This window comes from Neolamprologus multifasciatus, chromosome 2, assembly GCF_963576455.1.
Source record: "Neolamprologus multifasciatus chromosome 2, fNeoMul1.2, whole genome shotgun sequence".
Taxonomy (NCBI): Eukaryota; Metazoa; Chordata; class Actinopteri; order Cichliformes; family Cichlidae; genus Neolamprologus; species Neolamprologus multifasciatus.
The window spans coordinates 10588557-10600991 of NC_140440.1; the positions used below are offsets into that span (position 1 = coordinate 10588557).

Consider the following 12435-nt stretch of genomic DNA (forward strand, 5'->3'; position numbering starts at 1 on the left):
TCACTGATGTTTTTCAAATATCTTTAAAAGAACATTGAAGAACAATTTGTTTTCCTAAATGAATATGCCACGTTTTGGAATGAACATTTTAAATCAGTCATAAATCAGTGTTTCTCAGCTTTCTCACACATAAAGCATAAAGGAAACAAAATTATTCATTTGTTGAATCATAGCCTGGGACTGCACCAACAGATAATGATGAATAGGAGTTTGGCTGACTGACATTTCTCATCTGAAGAGCCATGAATACATGTTGCTTTGATGTTTTATGAGCACTGCTGTTGGTTACACCTTTTTTATACCACCCCGTTTCTTGTTTATTTTCACAATACAACATTTTCAACTAAAGACAGTATGTTTTATGATGAGGAAGCGTTCCCAAATGGGCAAATGGGAATAACAATACCAAATGTCTGTTTACATGACACAAACACTCCAAAAAAAACCCCCAAATCTCAGCTGTTTACCAAGTGAAAGTAAGAAAGTAATTTCACCTGACTCCAGGAAACAAACCCGATACAAAGGCTTTGTTGGATATAAGGAGACAAATAATGACATGAGTCACTCATGTTTGGACATAAGTCTAGACCAGTGGTTCTTAACCTTGTTGGAGGTACCGAACCCCACCTGTTTCATATGCGCATTCACTGAACCCCTCTTTAGTGAAAAATAAAATGTGATTTTTTTCAAATTCAAGACATAGATATGTTTTTTACTGGTGCACAAAATGTATGCATGTCATGAGGCTCTGCTGAACCCCTAAAATCCAACTCACCGAACCCCTAGGGTTCGATTGAACCACTGGTCTAGACTGAAATCTGTCCTAGTTCTGCTAAGTTCATGCTTTGCTTTTCTTCCTAAACTTTCTTTGTTAAAAAACTTACAAAACCAGCATATGACTTTGCTTAAATTGGATTACCAGATCAGATGTTATAGGTTTTGATTTGCTTACCAGTTTGAACCTAAATTATTTTTTTTGTCATAGGCTGAATAACTCAAACTGCCGATGTGATCACACCGTCAAAGTTGTGTAGTGAACACTTGTAGCATGCACAGATTATAAACACAGCATATGTTAAGAACAAAAGCGTTGACTCCACGCTACTTTTGCGTGACCTGGCATATGTTCTTCTTGAAGAGCAACACAAATGTATTTTTAACATCATAAATGCAATGTAGTTTTGCTGCAGCTTTAGGTTTATTTTCGAGGAGATGAGAACAATTAGTATTCCCAGCTGCTCACAGCACAACCTTTTCATTCGTTACCAGGTTTGCATTCAGGCGGTTTATCTCTCGACACAGGTAGGTGACATGATAGTTCAAAGGCTGGCCCCTCCCATCTGTTATCTGTGCGTGAGATGTAGATGATTTATTTGCAGTTCCCCCCTCTTGGAATACACTATTTCTGTGTGTGTGTGTGTTAAAAGCAGAGAAAAACACATGCTGAGTCAAACAATTAAAACCAGAAAGTTGGAGTTTGTTTCCGTCAGTATAAAAGGCTGTTGAATATATTACTTTTGGCTGAACTTCAAGCAGAAATTAAAGCATAAGAAGGCTGGATGGTACGTTTGAGATGCCTGTGCAGGCTTTTTGAAGCAGCATGTAGCCAGTTTAGTTGGCACTCAAGAAGAAAAAAAAAGGAATTTTGTTGGTGAAAAAGATTTCTTCTTTTCTTTTGTGTCTCACTTTATTTTCAGTGTTTTGAAAGAGAAGTAATTTGTTATTCTATTAAACCTTTTGACATTTCAAACACAATCCTCTCACTCAGCAAGATATCTCAGGCTTGTCAATAGTGAGGAGTGAGGGTGGCCTCAGTGCGGTCCACAACTTAGGGAGTTTACTCACCTGGGTGGGTGGAGAATTCCTTCGTAATTAATGCTGCGGTTCTTCTTTAATTAAATAAACTTTAATTAACAAGCGCGTAGCATGAATCGACCGCCCACAACCTCTCAGTCAGGGGCATGTTAAAGGCAGATAAACACTTTTGGACTAATGAAAAATTGATTGCATAGATTCTATGGGAAGGAGGTATTCCTTTGGAATTGAATGACTCCTCTCCAGAGGCACACTTAATATTCTACAGTGTCGGCTCAGCTTAATCAGAACCATCCAAGGTCCGTCAATCGAAGAAAAACTCTATTCAGAATGCTGGAACAGAGAGTTAAAAGAGCCTCAGTGAAGGGGATGAACATAGGAGAAGGAGCAGGGTTTTAAAAGAAAAAAAAACATGAACATCTAAGACTTGTTACATTTTGGGCAGCAGAATGAAGCTGGCTAATTTGCTTTCACTGACAGCTATACCAAGTTTTAAAAAAGGACCTAACTTTTTCGTCACGCGGCTCTCAATTTTCTAGAGCATTTATAGTCACTTAAAATTTGAGGAGACACTTGAGCTTCTTTCGTCTCGCACACTGACGGCTATTGTCACAGCAGAAAGCTTTATGGCTCTTCTGTTCGAAAGCTTTGATAGAAGCTCTTAGTTCCAGGAAATCAACATTTCTTATTCCCAGACAAGAGCAGCCACAGATTGTTGAGCATTAGCTTTAGCCTGGTACAGACTGATTTACTTACCACCCATGGATTCAATCATTTGAATTTTGTAAAGATAACACAGATTTATAACAGCTGCTCAGTTTTTTTGTAGAACTCCATACTTGAAGACATGCTGATCTAACATTTTATAAGAACCCACTTAAATCCATAACCCTCGCCTCAGTCTGCCAAGACGCCATGCAAATGAGTGTTCGTAATATGTAAAACCTTAAAAGTGGTTGTTTTGGAAGGTTTTGGATACACAGTAATTGCAGTGTTTCATTGTTCAATGCTTTTATGGCGATGACAGGCTTTGTTTCATTTGATGGGAACCACACTTGTAAAAAAAAACAGTTTGTGAAATAATTTGAATTAAAAAAAAATAGTTACAGGAGCTATGGCAAAAGCAAGAAATTAACTGTTGATTGTGCGCGTGCTGGAAAGAAATGAGCATGAGCATTAGTTTTACTGAAAGATGTTATTGAGAAATAAATTTCCTATCAGCTAGATGTCGAATGAGTCATACGTTATTAATAAGAAGACCAAGTGCTTATTTTTATATACCTATAAAGTAGAGGTGGGAATCACCATACATCCCACGATACGATATTATCATGATACGATATTATCATGATACGATATTATCACGATACGATTTTATCACAATACTTAACGCACGATACGATATTATTGCAATTTTTTAAAATATTTTGCGATATTCAGATTCTTTACATAAAGGTAAACTTTATCAATATTCATTTTATCTAATATCAAAGTCTCACACTCAGTCTTTCTCTCATTTCAGTTTTATTGTTGACAAACTGAACGGTTTGTATTACAGTCTAGTCCAACTTAACTGAACGCAACCATCTGGTACAATTATAGCTATTCTGAACTATGCAGTTTATGAAAACTATGCAGCCCCTTCAGCAACTGAAGAATTTGAAAGTAAATTAAAACAAAATATAATTTTACATTAAATAAAAGTTTTAAACTTAATTAAAATAAAACATGTCTTAAATTAAAATAAGTAAACTGTCATGTTTATTGCTGCCAAAAAACAAGTTAAACACATTTGGACAGTGAAGGAATGTCAGGATTCTTGCTCAGAAAAAGGATCAACATGCTCTGAAGTCAGAGCACAAAAACCTTTTTTGTAACAAAATATCGATTTCTGCTGTCCCTGTATCGATACATTATTAGCAAACAAAATATCACCATACTACACAGTATCGATTTTTTCCCCCACCCCTACTATAAAGAGTCTATAAGTGATTATTTTATACACTTTGCTATCTAAAGAAGTAGCACAAAGCAACTTCTCAGGTTAAGGGGAAAAAAAGAAAAAAGTCCAAGGTGCCCATTTCTTCCAAATGCAACTTGTATTGGGCTCAGAAAGCAGATAAACCTTCATAGACTTAATGTTAAAAGGCCAAACTTGAGAGAAGAAGAAAAGCAGGTTTACAGCCTGGTACAAAAGAAAGAAGTTCATTTTATGGGATAATTTTTTTATGTATTATCCACTGGTTAAGTCTGACGTCATTTCCAGGTCCAAAGACTCCTTTGGTTCCCAAAATCAAACACTCGGGGGCGGGTAAAAGTTAAAAACAGTCTGAATTCTTTCAGCTCCAACAAAATAATCAGTGTGGCTGTTCTCCCAGGTTTTTCAACAAAGTTTAACATCCAAGAAGCTATGAAAACAGGATTTACAAAGTTTAGTGGAGTTGGAACTTTGCAAGAAGTTAGCTCTTTAGTTTCGGGAAAAAAACAACAACAAAAATGGCTTTTCTATCATTATGGACATAAACAGAAATGCAAAAATAAATAACAACAACATTTGAAGAGTTAGTAAAGGTGGGTTACCTGACTTAGAATCAAATGATAAATAATATATAATTATTTTTTTCCCTTAGTAAAAGGTTTTGTTGAGGGTAAACGGGCAAAGCCAAACATAAAGCAAGAAAAATGCTGAAAACAGATCAAACCTCCATTAATAGAACATCTAAGATCACATCCACAACACGAGTTTAAATATATTGATGTGTTGTTTGAATTACTGTGGAAAAAGTCATGATCCAAAGCTTAATATCAACAGTGAAGCGCAGGATAGGCGAAGAGCACCTGCTATGGTTGACTTTTGACAGCAGTACAGTCAAACATTCACACAACCAATAGAAACACAGAATGACCAGAGCAGGCTCATGTAATACACAGAAATTCCATATTACAGGCAGAGCGCAGCAGCCAGTGCAACCATCATTTCCGACTCGGTCAACCTAGCGGTCGGCGCACAGCATGTCGCTTTTTGTGTGAAACGGCCTTGATTTTTTTCTGAAGCATCCACATAGTCATAGAAATGATTCTTTCTATTAAATAAAACAGCATTACGACACGTTACACAGACTGCAGCCTCTGTGGATGCACGAAACATGATTGATACAGCACTGCTTAACAAGCGCGAGGGGCTTCTCTGAAAGACAGGTTGTGGGTTGACAGACGGCTAATTAGAGTCACTGAACTGGAGCTATCCTCCATGTTTGTAGTGTTTGATCCTTTTAGCGCATTTTAAATTTAATTATGTTACAAATTTTACGTTTTTTGTGGACAGTTATTTAAGATCGTGCCAGAGGTCTCGCTGTTTTTTTCCTCTTCGTATTTCTTTGTTTTTTTGTCAATCAGTGAATTTCTAGTATTATTTATCCATCCATCCACTTGCTTCCACTCGCCCTTACGACAGATGGCATGTTATTATTTATGTTGGTGCTAATTAGCATGTACTTATCTGTGTGATGCATCCATATAGTGTATGAATGCACCCTGCTAGCCTTAGCTGATAACTTGGCACTCTACCCTTTCATCAAAATATAGCTGTTTCTGGCTCCAGACTACAACATGGCAACTCCCCAAATACCGAACTCAGAGATTCGAAATGGTGCAAACAAATGGCTGAATCGTATGTTTTCAGAGCTTTTTCTCTTTCTTTGTTTCGTTGTTTGTCTGCACCTTGCTGAGAGGCGAAAGGAATGTGGGAGGTGTGGCCAACACGAGTGCTCCAATGGGACATACAGAACCTTTAATTTTTCATTCCTTCAGTGTGCATTTGAACTAGTTTCTGTAACTCCGTGCATATTGCCTGTAGAGTCATTTAAAGGCTACATGGGAAACATAGGATTTTCACCTGGATCCATAAAAGTGATCATGTCATATGTCAAGATTAATATGATAAATTGTAGATGAAGAAATATAATTTTTTCTCACCACTCAGTCTGCATTTTGGTAAAGTAGCAGCGGGATAAAACTTAAAAGGACATTTTTTTCTATGCAAATTATTATTTTTTTATGTCTGTCGTGCATTCCAGCCTACACTCTTTTTAAAAAGAATTGTTTCCACAACAAGTCCACTGAGATCCATATCGCACAAGAAAGCAGCAAAGGCCTGACATTTCCCGTGCATAACGACGCGTCTTAAACATCCTTTTAACAGATAGCAGTAATTTTGACTCTTTAGATGAAATAGTGTCAGACATTGAAGTAGTTGCCCTGCAGTGTCGGGATTTTTCTTGCACGGTTTTTATGTCTTGTTTACAGTTAAACTTATTGGCCCACTTTCACTGAGGAAGCTCACACTTAGCAAACATCAGAGCGTTTTTTTTCTGCGTTGGCAGATGCATCTATTCAGCATACAAAAATAGTCTAGAAGGGAGGGGAAAAAATTACTTTTCAAGAAACAGAAGCTACATGTCTCCATGGCTCTTTTTTTTGCGACAGAGGTGTGTGTGGTGGACTGTGGCCCCCACGGCTCCTGCATAAGTGGTGTGTGTCACTGCGAGGAAGGCTGGACAGGACCAGAATGTGAGCAGAGGGACTGTCACCCACGCTGCATCGACCACGGAGTCTGCCGAGAGGGCAAGTGTGACTGCCACCAGGGCTGGACGGGTGAACACTGCACCATCGGTGAGCCATGGTGACACATACAGTGCCGTACACCTACACACCCTTGACAGAAGGGCACAAACTGCAGAGGAAATTCATTTATGGGCAGATTTAAAAGGGCAGCTCTGGAGTGTGAATGTCAGGATTTTCAGCGCAGCTTCAAGCATCAGGCACAGATTGTGGTACTGCTGTCGCTGCTTACCTTTTCAATACAACTACCTTAGCATGGCAAGTGATGAGGAGTTTTTGATGATATTCACAGAGCTTAGAGGTAAACAACTGCGTCTTGCAATCCAATTTTCAGAGATCACTGAATCAAACGCTGCATCCAGGATCTTTATCCTTATCTTCCCTTTTTTTAAGGTTTATTTATATATTTCTATATCTTCTAAACATTTCTGTGTCTTATAACATTTCTTCTAAATGTCTGTCAGACACAGTCAGCGTTGGAGGGTAACTCAAAAAGATTTACTTACTGCTACATGTTTATTACGGATTTTTAACATCAGTTTATCAAACCTGTCGCATTTTTGAAACTATATAAAAGCTTTTTGTCTCAATAACTAACCAGATGCAATAACAAAGCACTTCTCGTGTAAATATTTAGGTGCTGGAGAATAGAATAATCCAAATTTTATGGTATAAACACTTTTACAATAATTACTGGGCATTTTAGTGTCATTTTTCCTTCAGAGTGACTGTATTTACACGGTCTTGCTGCTTTTTCAGTAAAAGCTTTGAGTGCTTCCACGCCCACTAGCTTCGGTGACTATACTGAACATAACAACACCATTTTTTAATGTATTCATTCCGTTCATTGTTATTAATTTGATCAATTTGATTATTTATTTTTAATTTTTTTTTCGTTGGCTGCTGATCCTTTTGGCCACCAGCTTCTGTTCAACAAATCTATTTGTCTTTTACCTGCTGTCAAATATTGCGGTGAGTATAAATGCACTGGAGGTGGATTAAAACTAGAATGAAATCTTGGAAACAGAGAGAAACTCGACAAAAATGAATTTCTGCTACAAGGTTGCCAGTTTTGCTTTTAAATCAAGATGTAACGAAACGTTTTCCAAGTTTAAAAAATGAAGCGCTGGGATCTTACGCGCAGATGTTATCTCGTCTCTTTAGAGAGAAGGGAAAAAAATCTTCTTGCGACGCCGTATTACAATTAACTTTGTAATTTAGAGCATCGGTTTAGATATTCAACCTTTCGCCTGCTGAAGTGACGCCTCTTTCAGCGAGTCAAGGGCAGGTATTTAGGGAGCCAAAAAGCCACGGGTAGGCCTCTTTGGAATATCATTTTCCTGAAATGGCAGTGCTTCACCTGGCATTAATGAGGATAATGAGTTCTGAGATGTCACTTCCTATTGACCTTTAACTCAAGCTTCCTTCACACCTTACCCTTTGTCAAAGGTCCTGTAGTTAAACCTTGACCCGCCGCTTCAAGCAGCGTTCCCCCAAGTGTAATTTCCAACCTCTCAATGATGCCACATTCTCTCTGAAACAAAGATCTAGCACTCCAAACTCTTGAACCCTAATTATGTATTTACAAGTTCTCTCATCAGCAATCCCGCTGTCCGCAGCGCAAATCCATCTCCGAGGGGAGACGAGATTGCAGCGAGGGAGTTGTCGGAGGGGTCACATTCCTGATCTTATTAATCTTTCCCTCCTCAGCGCCGACTGTGCATCGTCCATTTTCGCTTTCTTTCCTTCCTTCTGTTTAAGGTTCCCAGCAGGAAAGTAACTCCTTGCTTTGGATGCAGGGTCAATGAATAGGCAGCGCGTTACCTTTTCTTCGACAACCGGGAGCCTATTTTGTCTTTCAAACCCTGAATAACTGCCATTTGCACAAAGCGTCTTTTAATCACATTACATGGTCAGAGTTTGAATAGAGGACTTCCTTGGCCATTGTATTGTCACATGGATCTAGATCCTGTTTCATATGCAAGGCTTAACCCATTCTCGCTGCTTTCTCAGTACTGCAGTTTTCCGCTAAGGTGTTTTTGATTTGTCTTTGTGTGCTGCTGGTTCGTTGGCACGCTGTTGTTAAAATCGCTGAAGGAGAGATGATGGGGGGGGGAAAAAAGTGTAGTATTCTGCTTCATGATGCATTCATATTGGAATGAGGCCGAGCCTATACTCCTGACAAGCAGACGGTAAAATGTTTTGAAGCAGACCCAGATTAAACTGGCTCATACACTCTCATACACAACAAAGAGTGTTATAACACACAGACATAAAGAGAAACAGTGCGCTCGCCGTTATTTTAGACCGTCTTTCTATGGCAAAGTGAAGCAGCTGGAGAGTTTGAAAATGAATATTTCACTGGGAACATATTGCCGAATTCTTTTATGTTGCATCTATAATTCTGATTAATCACTTAGTGCTTTAATTAACATCTACACTCACTTTTTAAATGCTAGATCGGCGGTCCCCAACCCCCGGGCCTCGGACCGGTACCGGTCCGTGAGTCGTTTGGTACCGGGCCACGAGAGTTGAGGCTCAGGTGTGAAATGTATAGTTTTCAGGGTTTTTATCGGTTTTCAGCGTTATTTTGTTATCGTTTTTATCGTTTTTATCGTTAACTCTGTTTTCCTGGATCTTTTCATGTGTATTATGAATAAATCTTCTTTTTTCGGTACCAGTACTAGTTTTATTTTGTTGTATTTATCCGCGACACCTTAAAGGCCGGTCCGTGAAAATATTGTCGGGCATAAACCGGTCCGAGGCGCAAAACAGGTCAGGGACCGCTGTGCTAGATGTTTCCTCTTGATGTAGCAAAACTGTGGATCCATCCTAAATATGCTGCTTCTCTTTCTTCTTCTTCTCTCACATAAATGTCCTACTTGTCAGTTCCCTCCCTATTTACATATCTTTAACTAACTTCTTCTTATGTCCATTCTCTTTTCTATTTTATGTTTGTGTGCCTGCCTGTCTGTCTCTTTGCAACTGCGTCTTGGCTTACATGTCTTAGCCCTGGATTCAAGAGTATCAGGTAACAAAACAAAAAAAACACTTTACACTTGAAAATTACACACTAGATATTTTTTTTCTGAGCCAACCTTTATTTTGCTTAAAAAAATGTGAACTGTGTTAGCAATGGGTGAGCTCACCGCTTCCCTCTCTTTCAGTAATATCAATAACATCCTGTCACTCATGCTTAATATTAGCTATTCGGCTCAATCACCATAACCACTGTGATACATACAGAGGAGAGAGATTGAAATTAGAGCAGCAGCTAACACGTGGGGAGGACAGCAATAATCTTCGGGAAAACTACCTGCAAAGCTTCTTTTCCAAATATTTAAACCAAGTTGGCAGGTACATCAGCTTTATGCCAACCACGGTTTCCACTTTTTGTACTCCCTGTAAGTTACAATAAGTAAATGTGTTTGTCAGTCTTAGCTCTCTGCCACCACAGCGATAAGTAATTTTCTTTTCCAAATGTTTCCCTTTCCTCGGTTGTGTAATAGGAGCAGTCAAGATAGGATATAAAGGTAAATTGAACCACTACCCCCCCAAGGGAGATTGTCACGAACAATCCCTCCCTGCTCTTTGTCTTTCCTAGCACGGCGTATATACACCTGTTTTATGTCCAAGTCGATCATAATGTTTCTGCTGTGATCCTGCTCCCCTCGATATGTCCCCTCATTTCCTGTCCGTCCTTACCAGTCTCACACCAGACTCCACGGTCCCTTCTCCTCCCTGTCTTAATTCCCTGTGTCTGCCAGATTAAACGCCCTGAACTGGTGTGGTTTAGTCATGTTTGGGCTCCCTGTCTTCACCCTCCACTAAAAGGAATGCGATCTGGCAGCAAGTGCACTGTTTTCTGTAAATGTGGAGACTCTAGACCCTCCCTCCTCTTCTCACTCTTCTCCCTGCTATTTACATACACTTCCTCTTCCCTTTGATGTTGCTGTTACTTCACATGAGTGCTTCTAACATCTGCAATGTACTACTCCTGCTTTAATTCTATTCAGGCAACAACAAAAAAGGAAAAAGCAATGAACTTCCAAGACAGTGTTTCGAGCCTCTTAAATGGGATTTGTGCAACTTTTAACTAAAATACAAGAAGAAGAAGAGCTGATTCACATATAAACAAGAAAATTGTTGGGGAATTGACATTAAGAGACTGCAGTTCATTTAAAAATCACAGTATGAGGATCCGTGTAACCTTAAAAGATGAAGAGCCATCCAGAGTTTGATTTAAACACAAAATCACTGCTGTGAGCATTTGACTCAACAAGCATCCGCAGCATCTCCCACTGGCTTTTCAACAGTAAGTAACCGACTGAGATGGTTTGTTGTCCTTTTATCCCATACATACCTTTACGCTGCGGTTGCACATTATAGTAAAACTCATGTGAAACGACCGTAACGCCTCACAACTCCCCACCTCCCCCGCCCCCCATCCCCAGTCCTGTTGGAGGTGTATTGTACCGTACGTTCACTTATTACTGTCTTTTTTCTTCTTTTTTTTGAATCATTTTTGTCCCTCCTTCTCCCTCCGTCCACTCTAAAAGCCCCTTTCGCTCTTGTCTCCTCACCCCTTCCTCGCCTTCTCATCCTGATTTCCTCGTGCTGATGCGTTCGGCTGTTTGACATATACGTGATGTGTTGACAGACGGCTGCCCCGGGCTGTGCAACAACAATGGGAGGTGCGTCCTGGATCAAAACGTCTGGCACTGCATCTGCCAGTCGGGATGGAGAGGGCTGGGATGCGATGTAGCGACCGAAACGCTCTGTTCAGATGGCAAGGATAACGAGGGAGGTAGGAAGACGTAAAAGCTTCATACAAATTGTCTTTTTAGCCTTGGAAAAAAAACCTGGTGCGTGTCTCTCATTGCACCAGACAGAAAACTGGCTTTGATGTGGCTCCTCGGTGACATTGCAAACAAACAAAACAAATCAATCATACATAAAACATCACTGGAAAGAATATGCTAATGTAGAGGCAGAGCAGATTGTTAAACAGCATGCTTTAAAATATACAGTAGATCAATTATAAAGACTTGTTGGCACTATATATTAAAACTCTGCAAGCTGGATTTCTAATGAACTTCTCCTTGGCCTAATCAACACCCCAGAACTTTTGAGGTTCGCGTGTGGCGACAGACACGTCACGCTCCGTGTCAGTGCAGGATCTCTGTCGGTGCTTTAATGAACTTAAGTTCATGTAAGAAGTCATCTTTGTGTATCAGAGGTGAACACAGTAATAGAGATGCTTATGTTTTCCTTCGTCAAACCCAAACATATCCAGGTCAACCGAGCTTTTCCTCCCTGTCTTGACCGCCCCTCCTGTTTTCCAGACGGGCTCATCGACTGCATGGATCCAGACTGCTGCACTCAGATTGCCTGCCAGGGTCAGACCTACTGTCGTGGCTCACCTGACCCAGCTGCCATCGCGAGCCAGAGCCAGAGTTCAGTCGCCCAGTCTTCTTCTAAGAGCTTTTATGAACGCGTCAGTTTTTTGATCGGCCCCAGTGGCAGTCACGTGATACCCAGGGATAACCCTTTCAACAGCAGGTAAGCAGCTTAATGAGTTACTGACAGCTTTTTAATTATTTGGATCGAGTTAGCTGTTTGCTGTCTCATTACCGGTGGAGAGGCCCACCTGTGCGGCCCCTCGAAAATGTCGTAGGATCTCACATCTTTGTCTTTGCAGTCAAAGTGACAAGCCTGTTTACAGTCGCTTGGTTGCCACACGTTTTTATTTATTTATTTTACAAGTTGGGATTAAGTGGTTCAGGAATAAGCTTGCTCCCTGTTAAAATCAGCCCTTATGACTATAAAAACATAAGGATTAGACTGCTTAAACCCAGATAACAGGACCATGTGATTTTCCAAATTGAAAAAGGAAAGTACAGCATAATTTAATTTTTGCATCAGTGAGCTGCCCGTCACACACTGTTTGTATAACCCTTTAAAACCAGTCAGAGCGGGCACGCTCCGTTTTGCGCAACT

The 12435-nt window shown here is 39.9% G+C and overlaps 1 protein-coding gene across 9 annotated transcripts in view; it reads left to right on the plus strand.

Annotated features, from left to right (window-relative positions):
- Nucleotides 1-12435, plus strand: part of LOC146523986 (teneurin-3) — a 192381-nt gene that overhangs the window by 140339 nt on the left and 39607 nt on the right. For 6 of the 9 annotated variants that reach the window (XM_085170575.1, XM_085170622.1, XM_085170567.1 and 3 more), the window contains 5 exons: nucleotides 6301-6486; nucleotides 9446-9466; nucleotides 9945-9968; nucleotides 11096-11242; nucleotides 11781-11997. In XM_085170575.1, coding sequence (XP_085026701.1) covers nucleotides 6301-6486; nucleotides 9446-9466; nucleotides 9945-9968; nucleotides 11096-11242; nucleotides 11781-11997 — 595 coding nt within the window. The remainder of the gene's footprint in view (nucleotides 1-6300; nucleotides 6487-9445; nucleotides 9467-9944; nucleotides 9969-11095; nucleotides 11243-11780; nucleotides 11998-12435) is intronic. The other 3 variants (XM_085170605.1, XM_085170614.1, XM_085170597.1) reach the window with 2 other exon arrangements.